This window comes from Pteronotus mesoamericanus, unplaced genomic scaffold (genome assembly GCF_021234165.1).
Source record: "Pteronotus mesoamericanus isolate MK-2021 breed Mesoamerican mustached bat unplaced genomic scaffold, CSHL_Meso_final contig_78, whole genome shotgun sequence".
Lineage (NCBI taxonomy): Eukaryota > Metazoa > Chordata > Mammalia > Chiroptera > Mormoopidae > Pteronotus > Pteronotus mesoamericanus.
Window position 1 is genome coordinate 10,733,306 of NW_026555258.1, and position 20,216 is coordinate 10,753,521.

Genomic DNA, 20,216 nt, shown 5'->3' on the forward strand with positions numbered 1-20,216 from the left:
ATCCATTCACCTGCTGAAGGATGTCTTGGTTGCTTCTGATTTTTGGAGAGTATGAACAGAGCTGCTGTAAACAATAGATTGCAGGGGTTTTGTGAACATAAGTTTTCAACACAAGTGGGCAAACGCCTAGAAACATGATCGCTGGATTGTGTGTTAAAGCTGTGCTTAGCCCTGGCCAGGTGGCTCAGTTGATTGGAGTGTCATTCTGTAGACCAGACGGTTGTGGGTTCAATCCCTGGTTGGGGTACATCTGGGAAGCAATTGATTGATGTTTCTCTCTCTCTCTCTCTCTCTCTCTCTTTGCCCCCAACACCCCAGTCCCAAAAATCAATAATCATGTCATTGGGTGAGGATTTTTAAAAAAATCTGTGTTTAGATTTTTAAGAAATTGCTAATCTTCAAAGTGGCCTTACCATTTCACATTCCCATCAGCAATCAATGAGAGTTCCTATTGCTCCACACATGTTGGCACTTAGAATTGTCAGTTTTTTTGATTTGGCCAATCTAACAGGTGTGTAGTGTGTTGTAAGTATTCTTTATCAAGTAGAGGAGTTCCCCTCTATTCCTAGTTTGCTGAGAGGTGGTGATGGTGGTGGTGGTTGTTGTTGTTGTTGTTATGAATAGGTGTTGGATTTTGTCAAATGCCTTTACTGCATCTATCAATATGGTCACATGATTTTTCTTCTTCAGCCTGTTGTGAAAGATTACATTATTTGACTTTTGAATGTTGAAGCAGCCTTGCATACCTACAACAAATCTCACTTGTCATGGTGTAGAATTCTTCTTATACGTCATTGGATTCAGCTTGCTAACACTTTGTTGAGGGTTTTTGCATCTGTGTTTACAAGAGATATTGGTCTGTAGTTTTCCTTTCTAGAAATGTCATTATCTGGCTTTGGTATTAGGGTGATGCTGGCCTCACGGGATGAGTTAGGATGTGGCACCCTCTGCTTTAGTGGTCTGGAAGAGAGTGTAGAGAAGTTCTATCATTTCTTTCTTAAATGTTTGGTAGAACTTATCAGTGAAGCCATCAGGGCCTAGTGCTTTCTTTTTTAGAAGGTTATTAATTGTTCATTCAGTTGCTTTAATAGATACATAAGCCTGTTCAGATTATCTGTTTCTCCTTGTGTGAGTTTTAGTAAATTGCATCTTTCAAAAAATTGGCCCATTTCATCTAAGTTACCAAATTTGTGGGCATGGAGTTACTCATAATATTCCTTTATTATCCTTTTAATGTCCACAGGATCAGTAGTGATGATCTCTCTTTTATTTCTGATATTAGTAACTTTAAATGACTAATTAGTAGTCTAGCAATCTTCTTTCTTTATTTTTTGGTTAGCCTGGCTAGGGGTTTACAATTTTATTGATCTTTTCCTAGACTCACCTTTCAGTTTAATTAATTTTCTCTATTGAGTTCCTGTTTTAATATCATTGATTTATACTCTAATTTTTATCATTTCTTTTCTTCTGCCTACTTTAGACTTAATTTGCTCTTCTTTCTCTAGTTTCCTAAGGTGGAAGCTCAGATGATTGATTGTAGATCCTTTATCTTGTCTAATATGTACATTCAATGCTATAAGTTTCCCTCTAAACACTGCTTTCACTGCATCCCACAAAATTCAGTAAGTTCTATTTTCATATTTATCTAGTTAAAAATCGTTTAAAATTTCTCTTGAGACTTTATTTTTTGACTTGTGTCTTGTTTAGGCGTGTGTACTTAGTGGTATTTCCAGCTCACTTTCTGTTATTAAGCTCTAGTTTAATTCCATTGTGATTACAGTACATATTTTGTATGATTTGTGTTATTTTAAATTTGTTACGGTGTGTTTTGTGGCCCAGAATGTAGTCTGTCTTGTGACTATTCCATGTGGACCGAAAAGAATGTGCATTCTGCTCTTTTTGGATGACATATTTTATACATGTCAATTAGATCCAGTTGATTGATGGTGCCGTTCAGTTCAACTATCTCCTCACCAATTTTCTGCCTGCTGGATCTGTCAATTACTGATAGAGGGGAGTTGAAATCTCCAACTCTGAGAGGGGATTTGTCTGTTTTCCCATGCAGTTCTATCAGTTTTACCTCCGTATTTTGACCCTCTGTTTTTAGCTATATACCTGTTACAAAGATTGTTATATCTTCTCAGAGAATTGACCCTCTATTATTATATAATGCCCACTTTTACCCCTGATAATTTTCCTTGCTCCGAAGTCTGCTTTGCCTGAAATTAATAGAGCAACTCCAACTTTCCTTTTGGCTGATGTGAGCATAATCTTTCTCTGTCTCTTTACTTTTTAATCTATATCTATATTTAAAGCAGTTTTCTTATAAACGACATATAATTGGGTTTGGGTTTATTATCCACTCCAATTAAAAAGAACAATTTCTATATTTTAAGTGATATCTTCAAACCAGTCACATTTAAAGTAATTATTGATATAGCTTGGTTCATAACTACCATGTCTGCAACTGCTTTCTATTTGTTGTGCTTGTTCATTGTTTGTTTTTCTTTTTTTTAATCTTCCCCTCTTTTCTGCTGTCTCTGGTTTTAATTGAGCATTTTATATAATTACATTCTTGTCTCTTAACATATCAGTTATATGTATTTTTAAACTCAGTTGCTGTCCTAGAGTTTACAATGCCTATTTCCAACTAATAAGTTTATTTTCAACAGAACACTATGCCATTTCACAGATAGCGCAAGAACCTTGTGACAGAATATTCCCATTTGTCCCTAATAATGTCATGATTACCCATTCACTTACTCCTATTATCACCCAATACATTGTTGCTATTATTACTTTAAACAGTAATCTTTTGAATCAATTAAGAATAAGAAAAATTGAAAGATTTTATTTTGCCTTTATCTATTCCTTCTTTGGAATTCCTTCATTAATTTTGGAAACTTCTCCTTTCTCCTCCTCCTGGTATTCCCATATATAAAAAGTGTGTATCTAACTCTTTTTATAATTGTCCTACTGTTCCTGGGCATTCTCCTTTTTTTGCATTCTCCTTTCTCTTTGCAGTTTAGTTTGTGGCATTTCTATTGACGTAGCTTCAGGCTGACTGCTTCTTTCTTTGGCCATATCCAATCTACTGAGAAGTCTATTGAGGACATTCTTCATTGTAGTTATAGTGTTTTTATTTCTAGCATTTGCTTTTTATTCTTTCTTAGCATTTCCATCTCTTTCCTTGCATTACCCATCTGTTCTTGAATAGTGCCTATTTTTTCCATTACAGCCCTTATCATATTAATTATCTCTATTTTGAATTCCCCATCAAATAATATTCCAACCTCAGTGTCATACCTGAGTCCAGCTCTAATGCTTCCTTTGTCTCTTTAGACCACGTTTATCCTTGCCTTGTAGCAGGCCTTGTAATGTTTTGTTGAAAGATGGACATGAGACAGCTGGTGCTAATTAGAAACTAAGGTAATCAGGCTTCTAATGTGAGGCTTTATGTTATCCTGGTTCGAAGCTGGGCTGTACTTAATGTTTGCTGCAGCCATAGGTGCCAGAGCTTTTAGTTTCCCTGGTTTATTTTCTCCCCCTGTTGTCTTTGGGTTTCCCTAAAAACTCCTTAAATAGAGTCTTTGTCTCGCAGCCCACTCTGCTGTAATCCACCCTTGTTATTTTGGAGCCCTGTTGGTGTGGTGTGAAGTGCTGGGGAGAGAAAGTACTCTGTAACCTTACAATCAAATCACAGATTCTGAGTGAGCTTCAGTCCCCGGACCGTGACTTTCAGAAGTGCTTCTGAACTAAAATTCTTTGTCTTTAAATTCTAATGGCCTGTGAGAAACGGCATCAATCACAAGCGTTCCAGAAATGTTACCCTTTCAGAGACTTTCCATGGAATTCCTGGTGAAATATAGGCTTAGTCATTTAACCTGTGAAAGGAGAACCTCATGAGCCATCTGATCAACTCCCTGTCTGTAGTCAAGAAAATGGCCAAGCCCTGACCGGGCGGCTTGGTTGGTTGGAGCATCGTCACGTACACCAAAGTGTTGTGGGTTTGAGTCCTGGTCAGGGCAAATACCTGGGTTGCAGGTTTGATCTCCAGTTGGGGCGTGTATGGGAGGCAACCAACTGATATTCCTCTCTCGCAATGATGTTTCTCTCTCTCTTCCTCCCTCCCTCCTTTTCTCTCTCTCTCTCTCTCTCTCTCTCTCTCTCTCTCAAATCAATAAACATATCCTCAGGTGAGAATTTAAAAAAAAAAAAGTGGCTGATTTAGCTGAGACAGAGCCTTTCACCGCCCATAGTTCACCATCTCTCACATGGGGCCAACTCCACCATTCACTGGTAGCATCCTCCGATGTGTGCTCATCTTACTGCCATAGAGTCAGTGTTTAAAACCAGAAAGGCCTCAGAGATCATCTATTGCAATGCCCATGTTTTGCAGATGAAGGACTCTGATGCCCTGGCGACTTAAGGGGAGAACCACCTGCTCTCCTTTGGCTTTCTACCTTCCCACCCTGCTTTTTACGAGATTTTTCTAGGGAGTAAATTACACGTTTCTCTTTGAGAGAGTCAATATGCAAGTCTGGGATGAAACCTACACTCTGCCCATCCTTCGCCACATGCAGAGGAGAGAAGGCGGGGTCATGCTCTTGGGTACCCTGCATCCCACTGGTAGACCTGGGAGGCTTCCGGTGGTCAGGAGTCCTTTAGCTCCATGTATTCCCTAAGGTCTGGATAAATCAGCACCCCTCGGCTGGAGCTAATATTGTCCTGCCCCCTCCCGAGGAACATTTGGCCATGTCCAGAGACACCTTTGGTTGTCACAACTGGGGAAGGAGGTTCCTATGGTGGTCCAGTGAGTAGAGGCCTAAAATGCATAGGACAGACCCCACAACAAAGAATTGTCTGGCCTCAAATCTGAAAGGGATTGAGGCTGAGAAACCCTGAGATAGAGTACGTCCCTTCAGGATCTCCTTAATAGCTCCGTGTGTACTTGAAACAGCCGTATTTCCCCTTTGCTTCCCTAAAAGACAGCTCCCAAAGCTGTGGGAGCAGGTCCCCGGGACCCGCCACAGTCACACGCTGCAGCTGCCCCCCAGCTCAGGGCACAGGATAGCGGCCCGCTGGGAAAGGGAGCGCACCTGAACCGTTCCGTGAGGCCTTACATGACTGAGGTGCTTTCTTCGTGGTGGCGGGTGGGTGTCTCTGCCCACACTTCCCCACTGATCACGTCTGTGAAGGAAGCAGCAAGCCTTACATAAGCGCAGCCTCATACAACCTTCTGTCACTTTGGCACCCTAAGGCCTGGGACACCCCCATCCTCCTGAAGTCTCAAGGGAACATGGTTCTGTTCTGAACAGGCCGTGCAGCGTCGGCTTGTCACCTGCAGAATAAAACCTGAGCTCCTCAGCCTTTGAGATTGGCCTGGCCAGCTCCCACTCCATCCTCTGCAAGCCCAGGCCTCGCTCCGCCCCCACTCTCCTCCCCCACACCCCGTGCCGCAGCCTCTGATCTTGCACATCTCCCTGCCTGCAAAGCCTTTCCCCATCTCACCTGCCTGGACAGTGCCCTATGGGAGGACCTCCTTTGTGAAGCCCCCTGGCCCCTCTCCCTGCCCCCTGACAGTCAATCGTGCCCTCCCCTGTGCTCTGTTGGTTCTTGGCACCCCTGTAGTAGGCCCTGCCTCGCTGGATCACAAGTGTTTGCATAAGTCTGTATCCCCTCCACACCCGCCCTCAGTAGATGCTGAGCTCCCCGATGCTCATGCCTGACTGATGTCTGGGGTCCAGGACCTACCTAGCACCATGAAAACTTTATTGAATGAATGCATGAGTGAGTAAGTGAGTGAGTGAGTAAGTGAGTGAATAGATGGAGGGATGGAATTGTATTGGGCTTCTTATTCTCAGAGTGGCTATTTCCTGGACCCCTAGTGGTTCCCTGTTGCTCACCTGATTCAGAGACACAGGTCACATGACCTCAGCTCTGCTGCTGCTTCGGCCATTAATGCTGTATGATCTTGAACAGGTCATTTGCCCTCTATATTCAGTGCACCCACGGTAACGAGCTGTGACACTGTAGAGTGTCCCATGCATGGGCCCCAGTAGAGGAGGTAATAGAATCCTTACCAAGCTCAGGACTCTCCCTAATTCTCCATCTGCGGTGGCCCCAACTGGCCCCCAGACAGCCCTGCTCCTGAATGTGAGTACAGTGAACAGAACATTTTCCTGCACTAATAAAATTACCTTCACTAAAGAAGGCAATTTGCATGTTAATGTTTTGGGTAATTCTGTGCAGCTCCAATGCCCTCAGGGCTGTAATTTCTCGCTGACAAAGTGACAAAAATAAACTCCCGCATAAAAGAGCATTTCTCTTCTCGCTCATTTGTACTCTAAAGTGACATGCTTAATGTGAGTCAAGTTGAAACCCACTTTTCTGTCTAATTTTTGACACTGATCTGCCTCCCGTCACCTCTCCAAGTGGCAGGCCGGTTCCTCGGAGCTCTCTAAGGGGCCTGTCTCCCTGAGGACAGGCCTCAGTCCTCGGGGAGCGTGGGCGCCCCCACCCCAGGCTCCTGGCTCTCCTCTTCTCTAAACCCCGGGAGACCCTGCCAGTCCCACTGGAGGGCTAGTGCAGGGAGCAGGGAAGTGGCTGCCTCTGGTGGGTGAGTCAGGGTGGTCCCACTGCCCCCAGCTTGACTGTTTGGGAAACAAAGAACAGCTACAACACACAGAGATTCTGAGCACCCCCTTCTCCCAGCAGCTGACTGTCCCCCGGGCTCAGCCCCTCTGATGACTTAAAGACAATAAAGAAAAAGGGTCACATTTGCAGGGCACCTTCCAGGAGCCACATAGCAGGTGGGGCCCCCTTAACATCTGTGTTCTCATCTGACCCTCCCTCACCTTCCCCCGCTGGCAGGAGCCGGGCAGGGTGGATAAGAGCCGAGCCTTCCAAAATGAGCCAAGGTCCCCTAGCAGATCCTGGGTTTGAACTTAGGCATCTATGATACGAAGCCCGGGTTCGTTCTACCCTAAGCGGATGCTAAAACCATGCTTGCAAAATCCGTCCATGACCCAAGCAGGGAAGCGAGGGGAGAATTGACATTTATCAGACACCTGCCATGTGCCATGCCCTACACCTATCGACTTCATTCAGTTAGTCAACTGGTGTTCACTGAGCGCCTACCGCAAGGCAGGCATTAGTAGGGACGGGCATGTGCAGTGACCAATAGGACCCCCAGGCCTCACGCCCCTGACAGTCTGGTTGCAGAGACAGACATGAAACACAGAAACATAAAAATGAAATAAGTAAGTTTGAAGGAGGATAGCAGGGAAGACTTCATTTATATTAGGAGGTGGGTCGGGGAGATCTGTCAGGAAAGTGACACTGGAGCTGAGATCTAAGTGCAAACCAGGTGGAGACCCAGGGAAAGGGTGTTCCAGCAGAGGGAGGGGCTAGTGACAAGAGCCCTCTGTGGGGACAGTGTGCAGTGGCTTCAGGGAAATAAAAGAGAGCAGGGGGCAGCACACAGGAAAAGGGGGTGCCCTGGAATTCAGGGTGCTGCGAAGCAGGCGGGGCCCGGTCTTACAGTGTGCTGCGGGCAGGCTAAGGGGTGCGGGTTGTGCCCGGAACGCTGTCGGACTGCTTAAAGCAGGAGGTTGATTCTGTGGCTTGGTTTGTGCTTCTAAAAAGACCTTCTGGATACTGTGTCAGATGGGGCAATGGTGGAAGTGGGGACACCAGCGAGGAGGCTGCACGGCGCCCTGGGGGAGCGATGGCCTCCGGGCTGGGGGGTGGGTGGGGTGGTGATGGCGGAAATGAAGGGCAGGGGTGTAAAGTACTTGGGATGTTGGGGGAGGAGTTTCACCGATGGCTCTGGGACTAGCAGCTGGGCCCAGAGCAGAGGGAAGGGTGGAGATACTGTTTATTGAAGTGGGTGGAAGCTGAGGAAAAGCAAGATTGGGAACAGAAGACTGGGGGATCCTTTTCTAACAGGCTCTTTGCGATGCTAATGAGATACCTCAGTGGAAAAAAGAGAGCAGCCTGGCCTGGAGGTAAGGATTGGAGGCATCGCTATTGAAAGCCAGGGAATGAATGACAGGAAGAGGGAGAGCCTTGCAGGACCCCAGGCCAGGTTCGGCAGAGAGACTTGAGGACAGGAGAGCCTGCCCCGGGAGTCACCAGATAGGCACAAACAGAAGCAGGAGAGTGGGGTGCCTAAGGAGCAGGAAGAGCGTGTCTCGAGAAGGGAGGCTTCCGTGTGGACAAATGCTGCAGGGAGAGCGAGCCGAGAAAAAGGGAAGGGACGGCGCCCGGTCTTTTGGCACGAGCAGTTTGGTGCAGAGGTGGTGGACGTCCACCCCGATAAGCAGGAGGAAGGCTCTGGAGACAGCACCTGCGCCCGGGTCTTTTTGGGAAGTTTGGCTGATAGGGGAGCAACGACAGAATGACTGTGAGGTGCCATGTCAAGGCAGCCTCTTAAACAGTGCAAGTCCCAGGGTGTAACTGATGGCTGATGGGTGTGATTTGGGAGAAGAGAGGAAGGACACTGGTGAGCTGGGGGCACCAGGCCCTGACTCCAGACCACCTACCTTTCCTTCCTTGTGTGCTCTGTAAGCTTTCCTGCCTCTCGCTGGCAATTCTGGGCTTCCTCCTTTGCGTTCTAACACTCCCCACTCCCAGTTCCACAGCCTTCCCTCCCCTCCCCTCCTGTAGTCCCTCCCCACTCCACACAGCGCTGACACATCCCTGCATCCTCCTGATGGGTGGTCAGCGAGCGCCTGTGGATGGAATCACCCTGGGTACCGCCTTATAAATCCACGAGAGCAAGGCCATCATGGGGAAGAGTTAGATTTGCAGTATGGGGGAGCAGGGCCAGCGGGGAGGCTTTGCACACGTCAGCTTGTGAAAGCAGAGAGCACACAGCGAGAAGGGGCCTCCAGCGGAGGTGACGAGCCCCCCCTACCCTGGACATGGCCCAGCGCAGGCTGGATGGCCATTGTCTGCAATGTCAGAGAGGGCAGACGCAGCTCAGGGTCTCACAGGGAAGCTGCAGGGAGCTAGACAAATACACTAGGAACAGTTTTGCTCGCTCATGACTCACGGTTTCTTGCCTGACTCTCTGAGGAAGCCTCATGCCAGGAGGGCAGACTCAGAGCCTGGATTCGAATCCTACCGCTGCCTCCAGTCTGTGGGACTCGGTGAATGTCTGTACCTCCCTGCACCCCAGAAGCCTGCAAGGCCCAACCAACAAACAGAAAACCCAAGTCAAAAGCAAAGTTTCGCAATGTCATTGAACACAAGGTGAAATGGAGGGCAGGGATGTTCATAAAAGCACCTACCGCCCAGAGGATTACCTAAGAGGTGCCCGCAATGCACTCGCTACAGTGCTGGATGGACGTGTTACTCGTATCCTGTAAGGGTCTGGATTCTGCTGGATTCTGGATTCTTCTAAGTCCTCTCCAAGCCAGAGACTTGGACCACTTGCTGAGGAGTGAGTGTTGAGCCTCAGAAGGTCCTGTTGGAGCTGTTAATCCTGCGAGAAATGTCTGGAATAGCACGAAGGAGTTGCGGGAAGTGGTGGCCAGTCCTTCCCCGTCTTCCCAGGCCGTGACTCAGGAACCTGTGTCCGTGCCATGGTGGAAGGAGGGGTGACGCTAGATGGGACCGAAGGGGACCTCTGGGGCACTCTGGTGGCCAGCAGTCCGACCTGTGATTAATGAAATGATGGAAGAGCTGCCTTCGTCTTTGATTATGTTTGTTAGTTGGGCGCTGCAGGCTTCTGGGGGTAATGATTTTTCTGCAAAGTCGACGTATGGTTCCTCCCTGACCCTTATGAATTTTTCCCTCTAGCCAAGGACAAAGGTGATAGTGACGTGTTGCTGTGATGCTTAAACACAATGACGGCACGTACGCGACTTCTGTTCCCAGGCTCTCCCTTTCTCCTCCTGAAAGGTGGGCCTCGAGGAGGTGTCACCTGGTGAGGGGGAGGCCGCGCGGAACAGTGGTGGGTGTCCCAGCACCCAGCGCTCCAACAGTGCGACCTTGGGCAAGGGACATGTGACCTTGGGCTGGGCCTCCCAGGGTCTCTGTGAGACTAAATAAGCGTAACCAAGGAAAATGCACCACATGAGTCCTGGCAGGCAGAGCGTCCTCAACAAATGTGGCGTGTGACTTTAGTTATCATTTTTAAAACATTCAGAAGCTTCCATTGCCCTCAATGCTTCTGGAATCCTGTGGAATAGCCCAGCCTGCTTCTGTTTTACAGAAGGGAGAAGTGAGGCCAGGAGACGGGAGAAGGGGCGGGAGCATGGGGTCAGGGGATAGGGTGACAACTGGCTCAAAGCCACCCTGTGCCTGGGGACAAAGACCTTCTGAACGCCCTGCTTGGGGTTTCCTCCTGCGATCCCAGTCAGCCGGCTCGTATACCCCTCAAACACTTGCCGAGAGCCTGCCCCGTGAGCTCTGGGGAGGGGAGCAAAGGCCCCCTGGCCTCCTGAGGACAATCTGGTGTGGAGACAAGCAACCAGCGACCTGCAAAGAAGAAATGAAACCAGTGTTAGGAGAACACTGCAGTTCCAGGGAGGGGAGAGTGCACAAGCAAAGTGGGGGGCCCGGGGGGCGTCACTGCTGCCGCTCTGAAGCATGTTTTGAGCTTTTGGGGGCGGTGCCTTCTAAAAGCCACTGGGGGCAGAGAGTACGGTCCCCACTTCGCTGATGAAGAAACAGACCTCAAGAGGCTAAAGGACTTGCTGAGGACTAGACAGCAGCGTTGGGACCCAGACCAGCCCATCTGACTTCTGGTCACTGTTCCACAGGCCTGAATGCCATCCCATGGGCAATGCCCAAGCTCGATGTCCCGTAATGGAGCCCTTCGAGATGGCAGCCGCTGGCCTGGAGAGGCCATCGTAACGTCTGGGGGCACCGTGGGGCAGCAGACAGGGAGCCCGGCTGCACAGCACGCGAGGAGTGGAGAGCAGGCCGAGGTTCCGGTGATTAACCACCTCGGAGTTGATGCACACGCTACAGATAGCTCTTGTGGGGAACATTCCATGGCACGGATAGGAATCACTAAGCTAATTCTAGTTGAGATCATTCAACTTTATTTCCTACCGATGATTCCAAACAGAAGGCTTGTATACTTACACATTGAGGATTGTACTGTGAGACAGAAACATCTATTCCGAGTGAGTAATAAGAAAGAGATTTAAGGGTTAGGGAGAGAAAAGGAACTCAAAAGAGCTGTCCTAGCCCAGCACACCAGTACCTTGAAATAGCAGCAACAGCAAGAGGCTCAGGTATATCCAAGAGGAAAAGAAATGTCTCATATTCAGTCTGGGTTAATATCCCTGGCTGTCGACAATGATTTAATTATATCACATATGCAAATGTGCTCTGTTAACTGTAAAATAATACATAAATGTCAGATGTTAAGAAAGAGCGTGCTGCGGGAAAAAGGGTGTGGGTCTGAAAGCCAGCCAGGCAGGGGTTTAAACGCTGCCCCGTCCACGGAAGGGGACCGCGACGGGCCACTTGGCCTCTCAGGGTCTGTGTTCCTCACCTGTGAATGGGGAATACTGGTAATAACCTCCTCTTCTGAACGTCGCTCTGAGAACCAGATGAGGAAACAGATATTCTTTATAAATTGGCAGGTGCTGTGGCCATGTAGGCGTTATCTTTGTTTCCATCCTCAAGCCCCAAAATGGATGATGGGATTATTGGAGGGCGGCTGCCAGGGCTTTGATGAAGCCCCGAGTGCAGGGACCCCTCCCTGGGAGTGGAGAGGAGCCCAGCTGGAGCCAGAGCAGCCCAGGGGCCACCCCCGCCCGACTGATTGACAGAATGAGGCCGTCACCTGTCAGGGGCTGCATCCCGATATCCGGGCGGCCCTCTCGGGTGAGAGACGTGCGTACGGCTACGACTGGAATGTTTCAAAGGCCGCTTTCTCCAGCAACATCCGTCAGCCCAAATGAAGTCTCAAAAAATGCTCAACCGCTTATCTTCAGGCAGAGGAGGCAGGCGGGGACAGCGGGTGGGCAGAGGCTGTCGGCTCCCACCCGCACCACGTTGCTGACGACACAGACGGATGAGGCCCATCCCTCACGTGCTACAAGGCAGGCGTCGTTTCGTCCTTCTCCACGGCTGGAATTGCCACGCCGACGTGGCAGCAGCAGTGGCGTGCAGAAGTAAGGAGAATGGTCCTTGGGACCTGTCACCAAGCAGCCATGAGACTCTGGCGAGTCTCTAAGGTGAGACGGGCTTGACGGTACCACCTGCTGCGCAACGTTTCTGTGGAGTCAAGTTAAATAACCACACTTAGCCCAGGGCCTTGCACTTAATGACGGCTCTATAAGTGTTACCTGCTCTTGTTTCCTTTCATTACTTTTACTGTTCATAGGATCACAATAGCGATGTTACCAAAGAGATGTTTCCAATTCTGATCAGAGCCATGAGGGGGTTTTCCGGGGGATGGGTGGGGAGCAAGGGAAGAGGGGTAGCATTTCTTATACCTCTCCTGAATGGCGCGGGTAATCTCAGAGACTTGGTTAGTGGCAGGAGCATGTCCCCAGGAGCTGGGGGAGCCTTCGCAGGTGCTGGGGTGCTGTGCACTGAATTGTCTCCCTGCCAAATCCATATGTTGAAACCCTACCCCCAGTGTGACTGTATTTGGAGATCGGACCTCTGAGGAGTAATCAAGGGTAAACGAGGGCATAAGGGTGGGGTCCTGTTCCAAGGGGACCGGCATCCATGTAAGAAGAGGCACCAGAGAGCTGGCTCTCTCACTCTGCCACAGGAAGACACAGTGAGAAGGCAGCTGACTGCAAGCCAGGAAGACAGTTCACACCAGGACCAGACTCTGTGGGCACCCTGACCTCGGACGTCCAGCCTCCAGGGCGGGAAAATAAGTGCTGCTGTTTAAGCCACTCAGGCTATGGCGCTCTGTTATGGCGGCCCGAGCAGATGGAGATGCTGGGGAGGGGCGGGCAGTGCATTTCAGAGAAGGAGGCTTGTTCTCTGCCTCCCCAGCGGGTCTGGATTGTCCCCAGCGGGTCTGGATTGCCCACAGCAGAGAGCGAGGCCAGCGCCAGCCTTCTCAAATACCCTGCTCCTCCGTCTTTGCTCCGCTGCCTCCTCCAGGGCCTGAGAACAGAGGGCAAGAGGGAGTGTTTGTTGCAAAGGTTCCTGATCACCCACAGGTGCAGAATGCCCAGCACCGACATTACCAGTGCAGCTGCCGGGGCCTCCTCCGCAATGGACAGAATTCCAGGGCCTGGGAACAGGAACCTGCATGGCTGGCGAGGTCCCCAGATCCCTTTATGCATAAAGTGTTTGAAAGCCATGGACCCCGAAGGAAGGCCAGTCCCCTTCAGCCGGTGGTAGAGCTCTCCTTCGTAAGGACTTGCCCTCACACCACTTCCGGCCCACCGGCCGGTCTCCGGTCCTTTGGCATTAGCTGCAGGCTCTGTGCAGTCTCATCGCCCTGAGCCCTCCACCGCCACCACACTGGTCAAGCCGCTGCCAGCTCCCGCTTGGACTAGTGCAGTGGCCCCTCGTGGATCTCCTTGCTTCCTTCCACATGCGCTCTCAACGCAGCAGCCACACTGGTCAGGTCACCTCAGAACTCCCCAGTGGCCTCCCATCTTCCTCCGCATGGAATCCAAAGTCCAATGTTGGTCCGCAGGGCTCTGGGGCCTGGCCCGCTGGCACCTTTCCGGTGTGTTCTTCCTCAGTACAGACAGAGGCAGCTCAGAGAGGACAGCGGGGTCTGGCCCTCCTAACGGTCAAGCGATGATGCTAGGAGAAACCGGGGACGTACCATTTCTCAGAAACCAAGACACGACTTAATGCAAAGGTAGAACAATGTCATGGTTTTCCGGTTCCATCATTTGTCTTTAAAAACAACCGACTGAGCCCTGACAAATGTGGCTCAGTTGGTTGGGCGTCATCCCACGAAGCGAAAGGTCGCCAGTTGGATTCCTAGTAAGAACACATGCTTGGGGTGCAGGTTGGGGCGCGTCCAAGAGGCAGCAGATCGATGTTTCTCTCCCTTTCTCTCCCTCCCGTCCCTTCTCTCTAAAGATAAATAAATAAAATCTTTTTAAAAAATAACAAAGTGAGTCTGCTCTCAATCAGAGTGTCTTAAGAGAAGACAGACATTTTTAGCCCAAAGTCAGGTACCTTGTGGTTCGAGGGCAGGTTCTCTAGCAAAAGGGCAGCTGGGATTTTGGGGGGGACTAGGTACAGACTGGACTTGGCAGCGGGAGGAGGAAGGAATGGGGTTCTCACAGTGGGGTCCCTGGACTGGCAGCCGCTTCGCTGCCTGGCTATGCGGTGGAAGCGCAAGCTCTCAGCCCTTCGGAACCAGGACCCCTGGGGCTGGGCCCACCCTCGCACAACCCCTCGGGGGAGTCTGAGCTTTGAGAGCCTCTAGGCTGCATCCTCTTGGTGGGGGCAGGGGAAGGGGGTCCACACGTCATCTGAGGGAAGCGTGTTCCCTTTCCACAGGTTGTCTTTCCCTTGGCTTCTTGTTCTCAATGGGAAGATGGCAGTAACACCTGCGTCACAAGCTTGTTAAAGGGTCACAGTCCACCAAAGCGGGTTACATGGGCCTTTAGTGGCGCCTGCCGTGGGCTGGGCTGGGCTCTGGGGACATGGGGACATGCGGACGATGGGGACGATGCCCTGCCTCCAGGAGCACAGAAGCCATTTTAAAAATAATATATATATATATTTTTTCTAATTATTATCAACAACGGTTATGTATTATCTTATTTGGAAAATACAGAAAAGCAGAAAGAAGGACGTAAAACTACGCTCTAAGCCAGGCAGTGCGCCTCTGCCCCGCTGTAAAGAAGGTGGTGATGTGCACATGGTTGTACATGTTGTTGGGTTTTTTGGAAGGAAGGTTCTGAAACACTGAATGGCTCTTAAAACTTTTACCAGCCCGATAATTTCAAAAAAGAAAAAAAAATCCCCCCAAAACCCAAAAAATAAATAAAAGAAAAAAACTTTTGCTAAAGTGTTTTTCCAAAGTCTACAGCGATTTCACCACGACCTCACTATGATCGGCCCTTTCCATTTTTGCTGGTTTGCAGGCTGAGCGGCAGCCGCTGTGTCCTCAGTAGGACGCGGCGTTTGCTCTCTCCCTCGCTGATGTGTGTGAACCGCCTGTTGTGTGCTTTGTCCATTTGGGGATGCTGTAAGGTTTAAGTGTTTTTAACATGAAATTAATTACCAAACCAACCTTATGTTTAAAGAAAAAAGAAAACAGGTTCCTAGGGTTTTATTGTAAGAGAATAAACTAATCAGAAATAAAAACGAAGCTATATGCCATGTGTTTATTACAGGATTGTCAATAATAACAAAAACAACATAGCTAACCGCGGTGCTCCATAGAGAAGTGCAATGATGCAGGAGGCAAGATTTGAAGGAATATTATGCAACCATTAAAATAATGTTATGAAGGTTGCATAGCAACAAACAAAAATGTTTACAGTTTAAAACAAAATAAGTACAAAGCTCTGTGCATGTTGTTATTACAACTAAGTGAAAACATCGTTGTGGGGCCAGAGAACCACGAGTGCGGTGTACAGTTTGGGGGGGGCTCCTTCTCCCCAGCCCTCATCAGCCTTCAGTCTCGCTCAGGCACACTCAACAGGACCGAGCAGCGGACCCAGGGCTATCGGTCAGTGTGGACAGCCCTCCTCACCAGCCCCTGGCCTGAGCAGGGTTTGGTTTGCTTTCTTTTTGGTGCTGGTGGCCAAGGTGCACTTTCAGCTCAGGAGACCAAGGATCTAGCCGTGCTTCTGCTACTTACTGGCTGTGTGACTCGGGGCCTCCCTGCCTGCTCCCCCTTCTGTAATATGAAGGTTCTAGAGCATCAGGAATGACGGTGGCTTTGCTGGTTGCAAAGATCCAGGAGTCTGAGGGGTGAGGAGCTCTGTGGGCAGAGCTCTGACCACACAAGATTTCATTGGAGGACTGAAACAAAACAAATCCAACCCCCTCCAAAAAATCCCACAAAATGTTTAGCACTATCCAAAAAAATAGAAATCCTTAGACTAGAAATGTGCTCAGGCTGTTGTAGCTGTGGGACCACAGCTCCATTGCGGCCAGCTTTGCCCCAGCACCTTTGGTGGCTCCTGCTCACGTCCTCTGGCCTTCCACTCCCTCCAGAATCTAGTCCCCTGGGCCCTTGCCCACCTCTCCTGCTGCAGGCACCTGGGGGTATTACGAGGCCACACCTACCACCTGCCTTGCTCACCCCTGCTCTCAGCCCAGCCCACCTCCCCCAGCTCAGCCCTGCCCATCAAAGCCCTACCCATTCTTCAAGGCCCAGCTCAAATGCCCGCTTCCCCATATGCTCCGCTGATTCCCCTAACTGCCCCCCCACCCCGTCGCCACCCCTGACTCCCCGGTCATTGGCTTTGCTGTTTCCTGCAGGTTCTGCATATTTCCCTGGAAGCATGTCGGTCCTCCACCACTGTGTTCTTACTCCCAGAGTGTTCTTGATAGGGATGTTTAGGAGGGCTTTCCAGAGACACAATATCAGCAGCGCATGAGACCTGGGTTCGAATCCCAGCCCTGCCACTTACCAGGGTGTGACCTGAGGGCAAGTTAGCTCATCTCTCTGGGCCTCAGCCTTCTCATCTGCACAGTGGGAGCCGTGGTGAGGAGCAGGGCACCTGGCACATCTGACCCATGCAAGGGTCAATGATGTCCATTCCCCTTTACTTCCTCTGCTACTCGTACATTCCACGTATATATTAGTTAATATACGTTAAAGTAGAACACATATGCAGAAAGCTTGCATTGTATTTTTTCGAAATAATGCATGTGCATAACTTTACCTTTAAATAGGAGCAAAGGGTTTATAATTAAAAGCAGCTGCCCTTGCATCGCCTCTCCCCACCCTGTAGAATTTACCATTGCATATTTTTACATTGCATACGTGTTTACTATAGAAAATCAGAAAATGTAGACAAGCAAACCAAGCAGAACCCATTAAATCCCACTTCTCATTTTAGAATGGCTTCTTCCAGATCATTTAGCCATGTATTTTTTTTTTTCCAAAAAAGGTCCTCAGTGTATTTTTTTCTGTGCATTACCACTCTAATCACTGTCTGCCTTCAATTAAGGGAAGGAAACAAATATTTGTTGAGTAAAAGCTACTCAGTCCTTGCTGCTGGGAGTGCGCCCCAAGGACCAGCAGCCGGGGCATCACGGGAAGCTTGTTGAGAAGGCAGTGTCTTGGGTGCCACCTCAGAATCTGCATCATGACAAGATCTTGGTGACTGGTGTGCACGTTGAAGCCGGGAAAGGCGGCGTGGACCAGAGCTACTCAGAGTTGCAGTCCACAAGCTGCTCCTTACGGTCCTGGATGGGAGGCTTGAGCCAGAATGCAAACTGGTGCTGCTTCCTTGTTAAGAGAGACTTACTACAAAACACTGCCAGCCAAACTGAACAGTGTGATTGATGAGGAGGGCGATTTACATTCTGGCCCGAGCTGCTTATCTTGCCAGGGAGCAGGGATCCACAGTTTCTAGAGTTGGTTCCAGGCTGTGGACCACACGGCGGGTAGCGCTGCTTAGATCACAAGGTGGGAAGTCGGGGCTGGGACCGCGCCAGGTTGTTCCGGCTTCCCATCCCGGCCTCTTGCACTCTGCTTGTGCCTGACCCGCCCACCCCCTGTGACGCGCACCCGCAGGTACGCACACGCACAGGCCTGCTCACGCGCCCTCGGAGAGCCCTGGCCCAAGAGTCAGTGAACAGGAAGCATCTGTTTCTTGGTGCAGAGGCCCCATCTCCCTGCCCCTCTGCCCCACCAGGCCTCTGTTTACATTAAGGGGTTTTACACCAGGGTTACTGTTCTCGTTACCAAGTCCTCCCGTCAGGGCCGAACAGAGCGGGGGCTGGCAGGGCGTCTGGAGTCAAGAGACACTGAGCAGAAAAGCCCTGATGGAAAGAGACGAAACAACTTGGCTTGGCTCAAGCTCCCAAGGCAGAAGGGGCGCTCAGGTTCCAGGGCCCATGTATTACCCAGTATTTACAAACTCCAGGCCTGGCTTCTACCTGCAGCAACAGACGCTGGGGAATCATGCCTCTGAGCTGGGAAGCAAGGCCACGGAGAAGGCGCGGGCCAGCAGAGCCAGAGCGGCCTCGTCTAAAGTTCTGTGTGGCATGCGGTCTGGCCTTCGCATCACCTTCCCCAAAAAGCCCATGGAATCCCATGATCACAGGGTTCCTTTATACCTAGACATAGCGAAAGACTCAGACCATTCCATGCAGCACAACTCAGTGACAACTATTGGGAGTCAGAGTTTGAACTCCCAGGCCACTATTCTATGGCTGTGTGACCTTAGGGAAGTTACTCAACCTTTCTAAGTTAGTTTCCCCATCTGGAATATGGGGCATAATAATACTGACCTTGAAAAGGTGGTGTGAAGATCAGTGATGACGTCTGTAAAGCGCCTAGAACCGACTCATTCACTCGTTCACTCACTTGCATGTCCTCATGTCCACGCTGAGCACCTTCTGCATGCCCGGCACTGGGATGCAGTGCTGAGCTGGAGCTCACGGCCCAGCAGGGAGGGTAGCCTGTCAGGGATCCCCCACGTGAGCACAGAACGAGCTGCAGGCCGCGCTGCAGAGACAAGTGCGTGACGCTCTGCCAGGGACGGTCTAAGCTGGGAATCAGCGAAGGTTTTACTGAGCAAGTGGTTTTGAGCACAGATCCCAAGAATGAGTAGGCGCTTATAATGCAAAGTAAGGAAAGAACATTCCAGGGGCATAGAGGGAACTGCTATTAATATGTTCCAGAATATCATTTTGGGTAGAGAGAAGGGGTTGGGTGTATTTTACCTTTTCAGGTAAAATTTACATCCAGCCAAGTGCCCAAATCTGAAGGTCCAATTTGATTATTCTTGACAAATACCCACACCCACAAAGCCAATACCTCTGTCCAGACATAGAACGTTGTCATCAGGTTGGCTTTACCTTAATAACTTTTCCCCTTATCATCCAAATCAGGGACTGGGTTTTAACAGGAACATTTCATGGTGGTGCAGAGGGCTGAGGCTTTGGACTAGACTTAAATCCCAACTCTGGCACTTCCTACCCATAGGACTTTGCCCAGGTTCCCCCGCTTCTCTGAGACTCAGTTTCCTCATCTGTAAAATAGGGCTACTGAAGCCCACTTCATAGGGTTTCTTAAGGGATCGAATCTGCCCATGGTTCTATAGGCCCAGCAGGGTGCATGGCCAATGGGCACCCTGTGAGTGGGCCCCGTTTCATTTCCAGAATGGAAGCTATGATAGGAAAGAGCCTAGAGGCTGGAGTCGGGCCTTCCCGGGGCAGCATGCTGGGAGCTGCCTAGCACACGCCGCTAACCCTGGTCTCTCTGCCCACAGGAATGTGCCTGCAGGCCTTCATAGAAGCTTTCTTTTACCTGGCTCAGAGGAAGTTCAAGATGCTGCCCCTCCACGAGCAGGTGGCCTCGCTGATCGACCTGTGCGAGTACCACCTGTCCCTGTTGGACGAAAAGCGTCTGGTGTGTGGCCGGAGTGGCAGGTCGGGGGGCCAGCCCCCCGACGGAGGCATGCCCCAGGAAGCCAGTCTGGCAGCCCCGCCGGCCAAGGGCAACCCCCCGCCCTGCACAGACAAGCTCTCCCACTCCAGACATGCTCTGTCCTGAGGGCCCCTCTGTCCTCCCAGAAGAGCAAGAGAGAGAGGCTGGAGAGAGGCTGAAGAGAGGCCCTGGGCTCCCGCCTGCGGAGAAATGCAGGCTGCCGAGAAGTCCCGCCTGGGGCTCTGCTAATTGTCCTCACGTTCTGTGGAGCTGCGCTTCGAGAGGCCGATGGATTCTTCCTCCCCATGCCTCTTGGTGGTAAACCTGTTTGCGGGGCATCAGTGGACGGACGACATCCCAAAGGTGACACGTGGCGCCTTCTATTCTGAGCTCACGGGAAGCGACAGCAGGGATAGCACTGCTGCGCTCGGGGCACCGAGGAAAGGACTTGTGGAGGCCGAGTCGTGGGTCTGCGGGGCCCCGAGAGCAAGCCCTGGTGAAAGCCAAGAGCGTCGTGTCTGCCTCCTGCTCCCCGTTCTGTGAAAATGAAGCGGAAATACCCAGCAGGCGTCCGCGACTCTCCCGTCCCAATCATGTGCTACATGGGTGTAGTTAACAGATTAGCCTCATTTATTTCATTAGCTTGCCTGTTGCTGCAGTGGCTGGTTTGTTATTAATTAAGAAATAATTAACT

At 50.3% G+C, this 20,216-nt stretch overlaps 1 protein-coding gene across 1 annotated transcript in view; it reads left to right on the plus strand.

Moving 5' to 3' along the window:
* TTLL11 (tubulin tyrosine ligase like 11) overlaps window positions 1–19,701 on the plus strand; it is a 186,767-nt gene extending 167,066 nt beyond the window's left edge. The window contains exon 9 of the mRNA XM_054584443.1: window positions 19,365–19,701. Within this exon, the coding sequence (XP_054440418.1) occupies window positions 19,365–19,648 (284 nt within the window). The 3' untranslated portion in view covers window positions 19,649–19,701. The remainder of the gene's footprint in view (window positions 1–19,364) is intronic.
* The last annotated feature ends 515 nt before the right edge of the window (window positions 19,702–20,216 follow it).